General features: G+C 41.9%; 2 protein-coding genes across 2 annotated transcripts in view; one reads left to right on the forward strand and one right to left on the reverse strand.

Moving 5' to 3' along the window:
• Window positions 1–13061, reverse strand: part of LOC104937379 (ryanodine receptor 3) — a 108362-nt gene extending 95301 nt beyond the window's left edge. The window contains exons 1-2 of the mRNA XM_027274894.1: window positions 13019–13061; window positions 12609–12929 (exon numbers count right to left, since the gene is read on the reverse strand). Of these exons, the coding sequence (XP_027130695.1) occupies window positions 12609–12656 (48 nt within the window). The 5' untranslated portion in view covers window positions 12657–12929; window positions 13019–13061. The remainder of the gene's footprint in view (window positions 1–12608; window positions 12930–13018) is intronic.
• A 1631-nt stretch (window positions 13062–14692) lies between these two features.
• Window positions 14693–18111, forward strand: LOC113744603 (formin-1-like). The gene is made up of 3 exons (XM_027275072.1): window positions 14693–14801; window positions 15682–17365; window positions 18047–18111. Exons 2-3 carry the CDS (start codon window positions 15766–15768, stop codon window positions 18109–18111), a joined length of 1665 nt encoding a protein of 554 aa, XP_027130873.1. The 5' UTR covers window positions 14693–14801; window positions 15682–15765.

Raw genomic sequence — 18111 nt, forward strand, 5'->3', positions numbered from 1 at the left:
TTACAGTTGTAAAATCCCTTGTAACTCCCTGAAACCACCCAATGAATGCACTAACTTGCTTGAAGAACCACTCTGCTACACAAAGCAGATAGAAACGCCTATAAAAACCTAAGCATAGAAATTTAAAAAAAGGCCAGCTATTGACATTTTATTTTTTTATATTTACATAAACACACACACACACACAGTACTGAAGAGAAAAAAGAGAAATTAAATAACAGCATTAAAGTAAATGCGCTTTGTTATTGCCGACCACTGACATCTGGACAAATAAAACCAAAATGTTTTTGGTATAGTGTAAAAAATAATATATTTTTGCACCACACTCCTCTCTCTCCTTCAGCGTGTCTCCCTCCTTGTCAGTTAAAAAGGAAAAAAGAACGGCTCGCGGACGGACGGAGCCGGCTCCCATCGTTCACTTAAAAGAGCCGGCTCTTTGAACCGGCTCGTTCGCGACCGACACATCACTAATTTCCACTCTGCGGCTACGATCACCCGCAACAAGTATGTCACACGCCACCAAATAGTTCACTGATTTTAGTGAAACTGGATTATATTTTATGGAGAAAATCCTGATGGACCATAATGTAAACTGTGAACTATAGTTGCTGTTAGGTTATGTTAGCTCAGTTTTTTTGCCAAACACTCACAAGGAGCAGAGTCGATGTCGTGCCAGAACTGGAGCTGAGTGAGTAATGGGCAATGTGACCAGGGTTGTTGCACTTGTCTGATGTTTGGCTGTTAGTTGTGGACTTGCTAGTTTTAATGCAATCATAGCAAACACACATGTATAGCTGTACATAATTACAACAGTGGTATTGCACTCTGAAATTGAGGTCACTAAATCATAGAAATTCCAATTTCTAAGCCATATTGCTTTAAGTGCTTTGAGAGACTATGAAAGAATATTGGGGTTGTATTGCATTTTTCCCCTGACTACATGATGGCACTGGGGATGCTCCAGGGCAATATGTGACAGCACTATGGCTAGGGCTTGCACCGGGGAACAAAAGGAACAACTATCTCTCTCTTTCTCTCTCTCTGCTTCCTCTTCTCAAAGTAGCCATATCTACCGGGGGAATTGAGACTTTTTGTGGCAGAACACAGAAAAGGGAAAATAGGCTGTTTCTACTTTTTGACAAGCAATGTGTTGTATTTTTAGAGGAAGAGCCTTGTTGGAGGTCCAAAGGGAGAGCAGCACTAACAGGTGCATTTGTAACCATCCTACATCCAGGAAGCAAAGCATGAATTTTGACTCTCCAACTGTGTGGCCCTAGAAAAAAGACTGTAGTCACGTGGAGTTTGAAATTACACTTTACTTGTGGGTCAAGAAAGTAGGGGTATGTGAACTAGAATAGCAAAGGGAGCAGTGACCGCAGGTATTTCAACAATGTCACAGCCCATGCCTACCCGACAGGGAAAGGGTGTCGTGTCATTTACTGTATATCAAACTACAGAAGTCCGATATCTGTAATGTCAGTGTTTTAAGAAATAGTTTGACATTTTCAAAATATGCCTATTCACTTCATGCTGAGAGATGATCAATACCACTCTCATGTCTGTTCATTAAATTTGAAGCTGGAGTTCAGCATACATTGGAAACAGGGGAAACAGCTAGCCATGTTTGACATGCAAAAACATTTTTAAAATGACAACTAGCAGTTGGGGCTATTAGCAAAGTTATTTCTTGGCCGCTGATTTCCAGGAGACAAGGCATCTTGCAGGACACCACACACTTTTTGTACACATTAAACAAACTACATGTCAGCTAGATTCAGCTAGATTTAGCTAGATTCAATGATTAATGGATTTTTTTGTTGTTGGAAAGAGCCAGGCTAGGAGCTGCCATTTCAAGTGTTTATGCTAAGCTGCTAGATTAACTCTCGATAAGCATATTTCTCAAAGAAGGAGGAAATAATTAGCCTGACTCTTGTCACGCGGCGAGGTCAAGTTGGGTTTTTGTCCTGTCTTGTCATTTCCTGTTTTATTTTGAAAGATAACTCTCCTCTCGTTTCGGGTCACTTGCCCTTCCTCATGTGTCACCGGTCTGATTGTCTTCCCCGCCCTGATCGTTTCCACCTATTTCCCATTACCCTGTGTATATATTGTCTGCGTCTCCCTTTGCCTTGTGCCAGAGTGTTTCGTCCTTTCGTTCACCCCAGCCCGTCATTTCCACAGACCTTGATCTTCCTTCCCTTGCCACGTAACAAGTGTTGTTGTTTTGCCTCCACGTGAGTGATTTTTAGTTGTAAATTTCATAGAATTAGGTGATTGATTTCTGTTCAGTTAGATAGCGGTTAGCTTTTTGTCCTACCCTGTGGAGTGATTTTTTTGTTACCTTTTTTCCTCTTTGCTTTTACGTTTTTCCCTCTTCGGAGTGGTTTTTGGTTTTGTAGAGTTTATTCTAGAATAGTTTCTTTAGAGTAATTTTCATAGTCTTTTTGTGTCGCTCAGTGTGGATTATTCCTAAAATAAAGTCCCATCCTATTGGTGAAATCTCTGCATCCGAGTCCTCCTTGAGTCCAGGCCTGACAACTCTGTCCGAATGCAAGCTGCCAATCCACACAAAATCCAAAGCAAGAATCATAGTTTATGAATTTAAAGGGTGTTATGTGCTTGAAGTATTACTAGGTTCGCAACTGTAAGTTACTGAAATCTCTGCAAATGAGATATAACATGTTATTTAGTAAAGATGTTGGCAGGAGGATTTATTTTACCTCTGAACACAACCAAGCCAGCTGCTTAGCTACGCTATGTGTACATGTGCTCAATAAGATTCTTCAATAACATTTACATGTAGCATATGTACATGAAACTTTGCGTGAGACTAGATCTGATCCTTTTATCTAACTCAAGCACACATGCAAATATGCACAATGTAAAATTATTCCTTTAAACACACTCATCAAGTCCAAGGATGTTCATATTTAGGCCATGGTGGGAAATGGAGATGTAATCCACTTATCATGCGTACCACACTTAAAAACCTCTAAAAGGAATATTGCCCCCTAACACTTGGCTTTTGCCAAGAAAGATTTCTATTCTAACTCAATTATATGTTCACAAATTGGAGAAATAAATGCTCTTTCACTCTGTTCTGCAGAAACCTGCAGCATTACACTTATTCCTTATATATGCAATAACAGTGATCGCAGTGTCAGCTTCTCAGGGATAAAAATATCCATTGTCCTTTAAGACCTGACCTGACTAAAATTCTTCAGAGCGTTCTTTCACATGCTCGCGAGTGTAGCTTCACTGGGCCTACAGCTCAGAAGAGATCCCAGATTGAACTGCAGCTGAGACACCGCTGTGTCAAACTCTATTTGTTCAAGTACTGGTGATGATGCCCCAGTGAAGGGTTCCAGTGTCAAAGCTAAAGCACAGCTGAGACTCAGAGGAGAGGATCACACAGAAGAGAAGAGAAGGCAGATGTAAGCGCTGAGCAATTGCTGAAATAGTTTGACTTGGTGACAAATTTAGGGACATATCACCCTGAGCAACATGCCATAAAAAGAATAAAGGTGAAAAACAGACATCTCACCTCTTCCAAGCTCAGAGTCTGAACACAACCTCTTGTAGGGCAATTTTTACTGCATCAAATATCAACCTGAAGCACTCTGATTTGTCATACGTTTCAGGAAGAAGCCATTAAGAACTCTGTGAGGTACTTTTGAAGTGTCAGCTCGTCAGCTATACTGCTCCAGAAACACTAAGTTGGGAGGGAGTGCTACCGGAGGCTGAGAAAAACTGAGCAATGCTGCAGAGACACTCAGCCCAGTGGAGGGATAAAAAAAATGCTCCAGTATCTCTATATGCTCTCTCACCTGCAGGGCTAGACACAGACGGAGATATAAAAGCTCTCCACAGAAGCGCTGCAGAGTCCCTGAAAAAAGTAGAAACTACAAAAAGAGCTACATTATGATGCCATGTTAGCAGAGAATGCTCTCGAAAGGTGCAAATATGTACCCTAACTAAGTAAGGTTAGTTGAATATGTATTGGCATGCATGTGTGTGTTGTTATGAGTATCAACAGTCCTTGGTGAATGTGCAACCCCCCATGGATCTCCAACTCTGCTCGTTGGCAAGGCAGCATAGTGCATTCCTTCATAACACACATTGTTGACTGCAGCAACAAGGTCCAATAAAGAGGGTGATACCTCCTTGTCTGCGCTGGTGTGATGCGACGCAGAGGTTGTTAAAAAGGTATGAATCTTTTATGAGCTGGGAAACGCCACCATTGTCAATATCAGATGAAAAGGCCGAGACTTTGGCACTTGCCTAGAGGGGGAACATCACTGGATTTTCTCGACATAGCAATTGCTGTAGCGCCGGATGCATCTATGTGTGAAGATCCTGCAAATTACTCAATTACACACCCTCTGTCAAGTCAATAAGATTCTTCAGTAACATGCACTGGTGGCATTGGGACTTCCTTGCCGGCAGCATAACAATTCAGCGTTAGATTTTCAGAAGACTGTGAAGGTTTGCTTAAAAACTCAGAGAAAGACACTCAACTTTCTCCTATAAAGTGCAGCTCAAAAGCAGCAGATTGCAGCAGTAAACACTCCTCTAAATAGCCTATTAGGAGCACAGTGGGGAGACAGAACATTGGACATAATTACGGCAGATACCAAAGCTGCTTTATGTAGGAGGAGAATGATTCACAAGCACAGCCAAAGTAGTGAGAGTTTTAATGATTTCTATCCATGGTAAAATGTTAGAAACACTGATCTTGTTTCTGTGGTAACAGGGCTGTCTGTTGCACAGGTAGAAATCCTAAAACGTCTCACTTACACAGCATTCACTGTTACTTAAAAAGAGTATTATTCTCAGGAAGTGACCTAATACATGGGGTGCTTCCTCTTTGTTAAGCCCACCTTGTAGCTGTTCCATGACCAGACATCCACTCTACTACCTGAGTCTGAAAGCTGTATACTCTTTGGTCAAGGATTCAGATTTGAATCTGTTTTATCTGGCAGAAAGTTTTAAAAGAGCCAGACGTTTCTTCTTGGCTGCATTTGGTGCCATCCTTGCAGTTAATTATAATATCAGAGGTGATTCTTTGGTTTGTTTTGGGTAAAATGGCAGCAAACAATGACTTCCTGGAGGAAGACATAATTGATGCAGTGCAGCAAAAAAAAACAGTAGATTGTAGACTGTAAAAAGCTGTAGACTCACTCACAGAATCAAACCTCAAACATGTGGTCTACTGAAAGGGTAATCCAATCCACTTTATTTATATAGCACGATTTTAGCAAACACAGGGTTTCCAAAGTGCTGCACAATACGATAGAACACAATGAATAACAATATAGAAACACAACAAAACATCAAGTAGATAATAGGAAGATAGAAAACAATAAAAATAAAATGAATAAAAGGCACTAGATAAAATGGATAAAAACAGACAAAAATAAATACGTAAATAACAAAATGCATGTATGCACATAAAATCAACCAGGGTTTTAAAATGAGACAGAAGAGGCCTGTCTCACGTGCAGCGGCAATTCGTTCCATAGCTTCGGGGCTGCAACGGCAAATGCTCGATCCCCTCTGAGCTTAAGTCTGGCTTTAGGGACAGTCAGGAGCAGCTGGTCAGCTGACCTGAGAGAACAGCTAGGCATGTAGGGGTGCAGCAGCTCAGAGACGTAGGGTGGGGCAAGGCCATTCAAGGCCTTAAAAGCAAATAAAAGAACTTTAAAATGAATCTTAAATGGACAGGCAGCCAGTGGAGTGAAGCTAAAATCGGTGAAATGTGCTCAAATTTGCTTGTGCCAGTTAAAAGACGTGCAGCAGCATTTTGTACCAGCTGAAGACGACTAACTAACGACCCACTAACCCCCAAATAAAGTGCATTGCAGTAATCAAGCCGAGTGGTCACAAAGGCGTGGATCACAAAGGGTATAAAGGTATACTATATTTTGATCAAAAGATGTGACATCACTCAGGTAAACCAACTAACTAAAACAACAGCCAATGCAATGCTAGGTTTTATGAATGTACCTGAAACTCAACTCCTTTGAGACAAAGCAATTCGGAAAAGAAAAGATTGCTTTAAAAGGTGAGAAAGCAACCACACACACCAGTAAAAATTTGTGGAGGGCACAGATTTACTACAACCAATGACTAATGGATAGCCACAGATTCAGAAACACAGCCTTGTATGTGTGAGCCAACATGAACTGCCAAGAAGAAGCGATGGCAAAGAGAAGCAGAGACGAGAGATGGCCCTGCTAGCTATGGAGGAGGCAGAAGCTACCAACCACTAACAGTGGCTGGTGGTGGTGGAGCCAACGTGGCAAGTGTTCACTTAGCCTTATGGTGTTTTTTGGTTTGGAATTAAACAAGATGCCAAGAGGTGAAATGAAATAGCACCACAGAGAAATAGTGTTAGTGTACTGCAGGATACATAATACTAACTGGCTAAGACAGGATCTTCTAAGTAAATGTGTAGATATTGTGCTCAACATAGGTTTCAGACATGAAAGTGGGCAGTGAGATATTACACAGACTACTACTACTACTACCCATACCAAAAACAGCTTTCTAATCTAACAATGAGATGAGCAGCGCTGGTTGAAAGCAACAGAAATGGTGTGCAACCATCTTATGTTTCCATGTTTTCTGTATGCTGTCAGTGAAGCTTGCAGGATTAATTGCACTGCATTGTTGTTGGTCCAAAGCAACCGGCCGTGGACATCAGGAGGTGGATGAAGCACAAAAGAAGTTACGGGAAACCAAAAGGGCTATGACTCATCGACATCAGTGCTATTTGTAAAGATAAGGGAGAAAAATCAGTTTGTCTCTGAATAAAGTAAACTGCGCCAGGGAAGAACTGGTCTACGTACAATAGCTACTTTGTCCCCGGTGTGAATAATAATTAACTTGTTATACACGAAGACAACAATGAGGGAATCAAATAGGTATTTATTTATTTGAATGAAGAAACACAATGCATTTGAACAGGTATCATTACAAGAACCCTTTCTCTATGCAAATGCTGACATGATATTAGTCCATGTAAAGGCAATTCTGAGATTTCTTTCAAAACACATTAAATATGTTGGAAAATAGTTGCTGAAAACATGAGAAAAGACTTTGAACAATATGTTACTGAAATGTGGAGTTAGAGGTTTAAACTGTTTTTCAGTCCAGGATTTTTTGGGCAGTCCTAAAGGGTGGCTCGATGACACGCTGAGGCCACCCTGAGCATACCCCTGCACCCCTAGCAGAGAGATGGAGATTAATTAGTCTCTGAGAACTGAAAATGCTCATTTTTACCCGATTTTGACACCCAATTTCATAAACGTATTGATATTTTTAATCATTCAAATTTGGCTTTGGCTTTAAACTTTCATGAGTTGATGAGGTGTGGAAGTTAAAGTTATTGTTGTTTAAATTTTTTTTGAAATTACAACTCAAATACGTTGTGTTTTAAGTTTTTACTTCTGATTACACGCAGACAGACATGAACCATTTAATATAATTCACTTCAGTAAATCTGGTTATTGTTTTCATTCAGGTTCAAACTACAAAAAACTAAACTCCTTACACGGACTATCACTGATGATTTGCACAGCAGAGGTGTTCATGTGTATGTGAGAAAGGAAGGATACAGGTCCTTCAGTATCTTCCAATAATTAAATATTAATTTAGATGCTGGCTTTGTGTGTGTATTTTTACATGATATGTACACACTTGCCTACAGAAATTGTCTTTTTGTCAAAGAAATCTATTCAACTTATATATTCAATGACAATTTACATTATCTGGTAAATGTTGACATCCGTTTTCAAGTTAAAATACATAACATTTCATCCTTTCCTGCATGAGGATTTGCTGCTTTTGTTTCGCATCATTGTTTCACTGAATGCCTTTAAATACTGGTTTGTTCGTTAGTCATTTAAAAGCAGTCAATTAATTGAAAAATAACAGACTTATGAATAATTAAAATAATAACTTGTTGCAGTATTACATTTCTGTGAGAGCTTAAGCCTTATAATTTTGGGCATGTTAGAAGTCAACAACCAAAGAGAAAATAACAACAGGGTCTTCTTTAGGAGGAAGCATCCTATACTGCCTTATTAAATATTCATGCTCGGAAACACCAGATCAATCAGGCCCGCTTACCGCATGCCACTGACATTACTGTGGAAATTTCTTCATTTGGTGGCACGATCAATAGCTCATTACAGCGGCTTTACACTGGGTTGTCTCTGGGCAGGACTACTCGCTTAATTCCCTCTACATCACAGGCCTATCTTAACTGTCCATCTTCATCAAGCAACACAGGGAAACAGCCTTCTGCTGCACGACGCTTCCACATTAAACCTTACACCAACTTACTTTTCTGCAAGTTGAGTTTTTGAAAGTGGAGAACTGTGAATGAGGCAATGCTAAAGGGACATACGAGGGAAATCAATACTACAGCAGGGATGGGGGTTGAATATGTATGTACTGTATGTATGCAGTGCAGAAAAACAGCATTTCCATGCCTTATACGTGGCACAACTTTGCACTTTGTGTAGTTTAAATGCAACTCGTCCAGGAAAAGAACCGCAGTCAATCAATTTTATTTCACACATTTCCCAAGGCAGTATTTTAGAAATAAATAAATCATATAGCAATAAGGAAAGTCGAGCATTTGCAAGTTTTCTTCATGTCAACAACCACCCACTAACAGCTGGTAAAAACATATGCCAAAAAAACAAAAGATGAGTCAATATTCCCAGTGACAATTTGCCTGAAACAAAGGATTTTTCTAGCTTTCAGGAAATCACAAAGCTATCTCGGAGTGAATCTCTGCGTTCAAATCTTCCACCATTATGCTCAAAATGCCTTTCGGTCGCTAATGAAACTGAGCTATTACTTCTCTTAATTCAAGCATGAAATGACAGCAGACCTCATCATAATAGCATTAAAACTCCCCTCCTTAGTGTCAAGTAGAATGCGATGATGTGCTGGACTAAATTCCCATCAGTGGCAATAATTTCATGGTAATCTCTAATAATTATACACAGAGCGTGTGAGCCAGATATGAAGTATGTCAGGCATACTTGTGGCGCTAAGATCATGCACAAACAAGCAGCCCATTAACTTAGATGTAGGAAGGCGTGTGATAAAACAGCAGCGATAACCTGGACATTTTGGTCTTCACAGTCTCTGCTAAAGTGAACTAAAGATGCGTCTATATGTTTCATAGTAAGAATACTCAGATCAAGGGCACCTTCAGTTGCTTCTAGACCAGCGGGTAGCAGTTCAGAGGCTGTCTCACGTCACCATTTCATACTGCATCCAGAAAACATACAGCAGAGCATACAGACACACCTGTTAATAACACGCAAAGCCAGAGGATATCGCAGTGGAGTAGAGAAGAGCAAAAGGGAGATGTGAGATTAAAAAAAAGGAAAAAAAGGGAGACGGAAAATGACGAAAGGGAAAGAAGAAAAGAGCAACGCAGAGCAAAAAGGAGCAGCAACAGCAAAGGAAGAACCCAGCAGAGAGTTCACAGAGACTGGATGTGGCACTGATGTCACGGGCACATCGCTTATAGCCAAGAAAACACTTTAATGTGGTTGATTTCTCTGTCTCTGGTATGGCTTTTTGCATTATATCTGTGTTGCGGCGTTAACAGCCATCGCCTGGATGCAAAGTGAGACCCTTGCCTTCACATAAACAAGCCAAGCGCTGCCACAGTGCATTAGTCAAAGCCACAGTCTGGCCTTTTCAAAGTCACTACTCCCACTCCAACTGCTAATAGATCGCCAGAATTTGATATACGCCTAGCAGGGATCCTAACAACAGAGAAGCTGTGTGCGTGCATGGCCACACCGCATGCTGTAACATGTTTTTACTAATAAGTAGTTTTCAGTCAGGTTGGTGGTACAAATTAAGACAAAAGAAAAAAAAGAAAGCAGAGTGAAACAAGTACAAAAGTTTGTTGTGATTCCCTCTGCCTCCTCCACTCTCTGTCTCCTCTAATGACACAACGCACAGTAGGCAATTCATTTAGAAAACTGCTCTTACATAATGAGCTGCCTCAGCTATGTAACCATAAGCTAATATTTTATTCACTGTACTGCTTATAATGAAGCCTGTGCTGTTAAAACCGGTGCATCTGAGGATGTATCCAATTTCCAAACAGGACAAATAAAGTTCCTGTCAAATATTCAGCATTATTAACCTTTCTGTGCAGCCCGTTGCCCACTTTGACATGAAAGAGCAGTTTGGGGCGGGGGGGCTTTCCTCTGAATCTCCTGACTCACAATCAACACTGTCCTTCTTCCTGTAAAATCAAATTAACCGTTGCTGAGATATCCTCGCTCTTACCCTCTCTTTCTTTCCTTTCCTCCCACTGAGTTGGCTTTATAGGCAGCAGTCCGGCAGGGGTAATTTCTGCTACCACTCCAGGGAAATTACTTTGCATTGTTAGAGAAAAGGCAGTTTGTGAACTGCTTTATCAAGATCCTCAAACTCCAATAACAAGCAACATTTGGATGCCTGCAATATCCTTTACACGTCATCATACATTGTCTGTTGCCTTCAGTAGTGCTACTGATGTCAAAGCCGGTTTAGAGTCAGGCGCTGTGTTCGAGAACGCATATGTGAGCAATTGTTTCTGCAGGATTGACTTTATTCATGTTCTAGATAAATATATGCATATGTGCATGTACATACATGTGTGTGTATCTGTTCTGTTCCCCCACACTGAGTAGTTCTGCTGTGCCTTGCTTGGACTGATGAATAATTTCTGCACTGTGCTCTGCTGTGGCACGTCTGGTGCAGCCTGACTGCACCACACAGCTACAGCTCCCGCATTTGCATTCAACACACACACACTCACACACACAGACACACACACTCTTTTACACTCATGGACACCAAGCCTGCTCACTGCGTCCCCATCCCAACACCATCCAGCCTGTCAGCTGCTTCCCTGTGTGAAGGGATGCAACAAGCTGCTAAGCCTCCCCTTTTTTATTTTTTATTTTAAAGCAACAGCAGTTTTCTATTAGTCGGTGTCTCCATCAGTCAGGGAGGGGGGTGTTCCCTGTGAATCCAACAAATGGGACTAGAAGTGTCAAGTAAGCAAAAAAGATTCAATCCAGAACTCTTATGAAGCCTGTTTCTAAAAATTCTGATGGCATTTAAGTTCAGGCCCAGAAAAGAAGAGAAACAGTGCTGAAATGTCAGCCCTTTTTTTGGAGTGGCAGGCATGCTGATGTGGTGACCTCTATGTGCTGTGGTTAAAAGGTTGGGATGGGGTATCAGCTTTTTCTAAGTGAGAGTATGAGGAGTGGATACTTTAAAGATCACAGGGGATAGGTGAGCCTTTCAGTGCAAGAAAAACGCTGAATTCTGTCAATAAACCATTTACTGTATGTTGTTTATGCCTCTAAGGGGACTGTTATGAAGCTGGACTGTTAGATCTAAGCTGACATGTTGACACTGTTATTTGTTGGGTGAAATATGATGGCTGATCACTAAAAGACAACGTCTTTAGAAACGTGTCAATCGAGCCTCAAAAAATAGACAGGAATGAAAAATTTCAACTGACCCGGTTATGATCATTTACATAAAAACAAGACCATCCCTGCTCCGGTTACCTCAAAGTGTGAGCAGTTTAATAAAGGGAAACCACACGCAGCAGTGCCAGAGATATGTGCAACCAAACACCTCCTACTGTCTCGGGGTCTATCTGGAAGACCTCCAGCGCTCTGTTCCTTCATCTATCTTAGACGAGCGTGTATTTTCAGACATGATCTGCCTCTCAATGCATTTTACCATACACGAGCAGATCATGTCATCATCTATCTATGTCAACTGTGGAAAGTGTTCCTCTCTGTACAACCGCTGCCACACATTTTCAGCCTTCCCTAAGCGATATATATATATATTCAATGTAGAGCAGCAAGAGGAGCAAATAGTCTACAGTCTAAATCATAGTATCATTTTAAGAGCATACACTACCGTTACGGTCTACGTTTGTTTCATGTCCAACAAGTAAGACAGCATTACTGCTCAGGCTCGGGTGCAGCAATACTGTGTTTATGACAAACTGTTGTACTCAATTTGCATAGACCATTGCTGCTGCACAGGAACCCTGGGGTGACTGTCTGGACTGGCAGCCTACATCACCAGGCGAGCACGTTTGAATATATTATAGAGCATGCACACTGGCTCACAACTCCATGTATCCTCGAGGAGCCTTTCTTTTTTCTTATTATTCTATTAAGTCAAATCACAGTGTTTGTACTGTCGCTCTGTCTTATTGCATGCATTGCATTTTTTTAAGTTACTTGGTGCATATGTAAGTTTGACATGCCATGGGAAGAAAAATGTGCTGTCAACTTCTTGAGACACAGACTGCAGAAAAAGACAATAGCTGTCAGTGAGCGATGCGCAAAACAATGGATCACTATCACCGCCTCTAAGATGTGCAAGAAGAGCGGAGGGTTGTCAAAGGCTCAAAGGATGAAATAACATCTGTGAGGCAAGCTGTGATATACATCGACCTGTCATGATCCCACACACAAGGTACCATTAAAAAGAGAGCTACACATTATTTCAGCAGCGCTTCAAGTCCAAGCGGCAGGAAATGTACTTACAGTCCTGAGGAACTGGATTTCATCCTCTCCTTCTCCACCTTCAGCCATGGCTGCAAAGGAGCCTGTTCAGACTCGGGAAGCCTCCGCTGGCTCCTCTCCCCTATCGATATTAGCATATAGCTAATCCACGGCCATACAGCGGAGGAGACTACCGCAGCATGTGTCACTCAAGCCCCTGTGCTCACCGCCCGGAGGAGGAGTGTGTGTCAGCATCGGTGGGCTGGAGCAACTGGGGACGGTGTGGCGGTGAAACAGGGAGAAGCCAAGTCGTGAAGCCGCGATACAGCAGCGGGGTCTTTATCTTCGACGTCACCGGCAGACCTTATGAATACAACGGCGAAAGCGCGAATATTCAAACATAAGAGCGTTAAACGCGGCTGATTAATCACCATTTTGTTCTCACACCTCACCTCATGTCTGAGGATACACAGAAAACATGCCAATGTGTGATGAAGAGTGTGATTGTGCAGTATGCAGGAGATTCATGGTACATGCTCTTTCCAGTGTTGGTCCAGATCAGCACCATGGTCAGCACCACACAGCACAGCAGACCTCTACAGAACACTATGAAGTCTATATAAACTCTATATAACACTAAAAACTGTAAACTCTATAACAGCTCCACACTGTATATATATATATGCATCTATAAAATGTATACAACAGGTGTACACTGAAAACTATTTATAAAACTATATATACTATAAACTGTATAAAAGCTTATTTTACAGGCCGAGCTGCACTTTGTGTTTGCTATGATGTAGAAGCTACAGAATATATCCCAGCCTGCATTTAATTACATGCACATGTGTTAAACTGTTTAAATTATTTACATGAGCAAATGATTAATGAAATATTAATGAACGTAACGTAAATTCCTTTAGCTTTTTCTGTGGACTGTAAACAGCAGTGATCAGTCTGCTCCCCACCACAGCTGAATCACAGTTGACCCCCCCAGCCTAATTATAATAAAGCCAACCCAGCTGTACAACTAAATTAACGAACCCGTATGCACTTTTATCACGATGCGATGCCGCCCTCTAGTGTCGATGCTGTGACCTAACACCTGTCCTCCTCGCGGTGCATGTTTCCTTCTGCTCTCTGCTCAATGAATCAATCAATAAGACTTCATTTCTTTAGCTTTTTTCATACAAACAAAATGTAACACAAAGTTTTTCAAACAATAAAACGGCACCCCCCTTTATAATCAAAAACACAAACCTTACTATATAATAAAACAAACAAATCTAATACAAATAAATAAAATTCATTAAAATGTAAAAAAAAAAAAAAAGATTTAAATGAATTTAATAATAACATTAATATTTGGAATATTCTTTTCCTTTTTAGTTGCGTGTCACTGGTATATAAATTTTATTAGTAAACACGAGTTAAAGCATGAGTCTTCTGGATGTGGGCCACCTGAGGTGAAATAAGTGGCTCATTATCACTTCTTATCTCCCCATAAGTTCACAAACTTTACCATGTGTGTCATAACTTCTTAAACTTTATGCCAAGCTCTGTTATTCCCTGATATAACCCCAATTTCCATGCGTAACTCTCCATCAAATGGATGTCTTACAGTTTATATATGGATATACAGTTTTTGTATTGTGATCGCCATGAAATGTAAAGGACACATTCAATAAAATTATTATTCATGATTCATGCTCCCTGAAACACAAATATAACTGGACTGGCTGAGATGAATACAGAATTGTGTGTTTAGAATTGAAACAAGTTGGTCGTGCAACAGTGATGCACATATCATCCAGTAGGTGTCGCTGTTTCCCAAGAAATGGCGCCACCTCGTCCTTCAAAGAGCAGGTACTGTAAGATACACTCATCTTTCTGCGTGTACAACAAAATACTAATGTTAACCTGGCATTACTGGAACCATTGCACCGACTGATACATGAATTTCAGCCACACTTCGCTTCCTCTCTGCTCGCTGCACACAGACTGAACACATCACATGGCCTACCTGCAAGCTGCAGCTGCACTGGCTCAAAATGTGGGATGTGGATTTGATGCTATATAACCAATCAAAGGGAAGTGATCCGGCGCTGAGTTTGTCTATTGGACTAAAATCCTGTCAATCACGGTGAATGAGTCCCAGTGAAGCAGCGGTGAGCGTTGGCTGGCCGCAGTACAGAGAGATGTGAAGAAATATTTGCCATGCCACTGAATCGGGTAAGTATTTATATCTTTTAAACTGCTCCTGTGCTTTTACCTGCTGCAGGTGCAATTAACAGGGACGCACTTTCTTCAGCTTCTAATTTAATAAATGTCTGCAAAACGAAGATGTTATAAAGCTGAAGCGGAGTTTATGCATTATAATTTAATTTATAATAAATTCAGCTGCATGTTTATAGATTTGAGTTGTAGTGAACAGCAGTAACCCGCAGGGAGTGTAATTTATGATGCCATCCTAACATTTACTGTTAACACGCGTTCTTGTTGCAAGGTGACAGTAACCCACGGGACCGTGTTATGATGTAAACAGTCCAGAGAGGTTGGCGAAATGTTGTGGGCATCCATTGAAGCACATGTAAAATACGTGTCTGTTTGGATTGTAAACACCTCAAATGGCAGCGGTAGCTTTGACTTCTTCTGCGTATGTCGTCACCTTGTGTGACACTCTGAGCTTTTATGCGGCAGCTTGTGAAATGTTGATGAAATGCGGCTTAGAAAGGTTTCATCCACTTATACAACAAGGCCGAAGAGGAGGACGAAGATAAGACAGTGTTAGGAGGGTAAGTGCATACTAGTGTCACTGTTTAGTTTAATTTATGCAGTGTTGGATTTTATTTAGTTTTTAATTAAGAAATGGGTTTGGCAGTGAAATATGGAGAGCCCAAAGGAGTTTGTATTGTAAGCTCTGCATTAACATCCATATAGTTTCTCAGTGCTTTTGCTGAGAAAATGTCTATTCTATGTTGAAAATTTAAGCTTGAACTCTCACTAGAATATAAACAGCACCAGGAGTGCATTAAAGTTACTGCGAGGGCTAACATGTTATTGGACATTGATCTTTAAAATTTATAGCTGTGTGTTGCTTTCTCTCTGACAGTTTCTGAACAGGCCTGGTGATGAATAGCCAGAGATCCTATGCTGCAGTTCAACCTCAATCACTTGGCCTGACCACTTACTCAGAATGATTAACATGGCACCCATCATGGAGGGCACACACACTGTGTTGGTCCTATATGCACCCATCCGTGAGCTAAGCAACATCAGCCTGTATTTCCCAAAGAGGCGGGCCCCGAGCTTCAAGTACAAGAGCCGCGCCCCTCATTCAGAAAGGGCCGGTAATGACCATGACTGGGGAAAGGAGGATCTCGCAGTGTCCGAACAAAGAGGCCAGTCTTCCAACTCCTCAGGCGGACTCTTCAACTCCCAGCAGGCAACAAAGGAGGCTGTTGCAGAGCTCTGCTGGCTGGCAGCGGAGCACCACCAGTTGCTGGCGGATCTCTTATCGCTGTGTAGGGTTTGCGCCAACAAAGTCAGGATGGGTAACCAGGATGGGAAACTCCAGGATTACATGGAGGGTGAGGAAGTTCACCTTGGAGGTCAGGTTCTCAGCAGCAGCAACAACTGTTCTCTCACTGTGCCTCTAGAACATAAGAGAGCTACATCCAAGAACAAAAAGCTGAAGAAGTTGGGAGGTAAGAAGCTTGACAGTGCTGAGGATTTCCTGCAACGTAATATGAAGAAGAAAGTTACTAATTGGACTACTGAGCTTCCTGAGCTTCCTGATCACAACAATGTGTCCATATCTTCAGCCTCAGTAGTGGAACATCTCCCAGGTATCCCACCTTCTGCCCATGTCTCTGACAGCCCAGTCACCGGCTCTTACGTCAGTGCAGTCAGTAATCCCATCCTGCCTATGGAGGAACCTTTCCAGATTGTTCGTGAGGATTGGGAATTTATGGAGGATACTCGGACATTTGACCCTGACATGGATTTCTGCAGTGATTTATCAGAGTTTGACAGTGAGCTGGGTTATGAGTCGTCCTTTTGCAACCTGATGGAGGGTCTCACCCGACGAGAAAGTGGCAGCAACCTTCGACCGCTTAAAAGATTTGATTCCTTGGCTGTGACATTATCTGAGGATGCATCAACAGTCAAGTCTGCTCAGCAGCTCTATGACGAACCCAGACAGAGTAATACAGGGGTCAGGGTGGTGGCTAAAGTGCAGGATGTGGAAGGGAAAGTGCAACGTGTCAGCCATACAAGCCCAGACAAGGCAGGGCCAGCCATGCTACATCCAGGAACTAGCAGCTGCCAGCAGGAGTATGGAAAGTGGAGAGGGCCAAACAGAGATCACCTGCTGGAAGTCAATGGAGAAAAGACGAGCAAGAAGCTTTCTGAGGGGCTGCGCCTGCCCCTGTCTCATGTCACTGAACCATACCCCCAAACCAAATCCCACACAAAGAGCCCCACTTCACCTTCTCTGGCAGGGGTCTTCAACACATCTTTCCCTGCCTCCAACAGTCTCCAGAGCATGTCCCCAGTCCTGTCTCCTCTGTCCTCCAAGCAGGCGAGTCCACTGCTCAACCACCGCATTGTTCTCCTCTCAGATAAAGATGTGGACCATGAGCGGGACAGCACAAGTAACACAGATGAGTCCAAAATCTTTACTGAAGTCATTGACAAGAACGGCAACAAGCGAACTGTCACTCGTCTGGATCTGAACCTCAGCAGGCGGCCCAGTAACTCCAAGTGGAACTCATCCAGCAACTCCACAACAACAGGTGAGTTATTAGAAGCCACACTGCTCCTACTTTGAACACACTGATTCATGTTCAATCTGCTTTTATCATCTCAGTAGCATGAAAGGTTTGTCAGAAAATGTCCTTGATGTGCTGTTGCTGGCTTTCAAAGAACAGAACAAGGAAAAAAAGATACCTTGAGAGTGATTCAACTGTGTGAGTGTGTATCTCCCTATGTGTGTGTGTGTAAGACCTTTTGCCTGAGGTTGTTGTTGAAATGCTCTAGCAATTACTCTGCAACATTGGAACTGACAAACATTTTACGCCTAGGGAATTTTACTTTGTCACTCTGGCTGTTATCTAATAAACCAGCTAGAGCAATAAATAAGCATTGTTTTCTAAAATGTATCTGCTAGTACTTTTAGTGTTTGAGTGCTTTGTTCTTGTCTTGGCTTAGACGTGTGACCACAAATTAAAAACTACCCAACAGAGTTGTACAAGGGGCAAGCAGGGCCTGAGAATAGTTTGGCTGATGATCCATTTTAACTCTCTCAGTGCTGCTGGGAAGTCAGAGATTAGTGGGAGTGTCCCAGATCAAAGGCTCAAAGTTGACACAGGGTTCAACCTGACCAGGGTTCTCATGAGCACAGTGTTAACTGAAGCATTGCCAATTTAGACTTTGAGAGATCTGCTATCCCTCCCCTAAACCCACATCCTATCCAGTTCACAGGAAACTGACAAAGGATCAGGGACCCAGCGGGCACAAGGTGTACAGGAGAAAGGATTAG

The sequence above is a fragment of the Larimichthys crocea genome, chromosome XXIV, assembly GCF_000972845.2.
Source record: "Larimichthys crocea isolate SSNF chromosome XXIV, L_crocea_2.0, whole genome shotgun sequence".
NCBI classification, from domain to species: Eukaryota; Metazoa; Chordata; class Actinopteri; family Sciaenidae; genus Larimichthys; species Larimichthys crocea.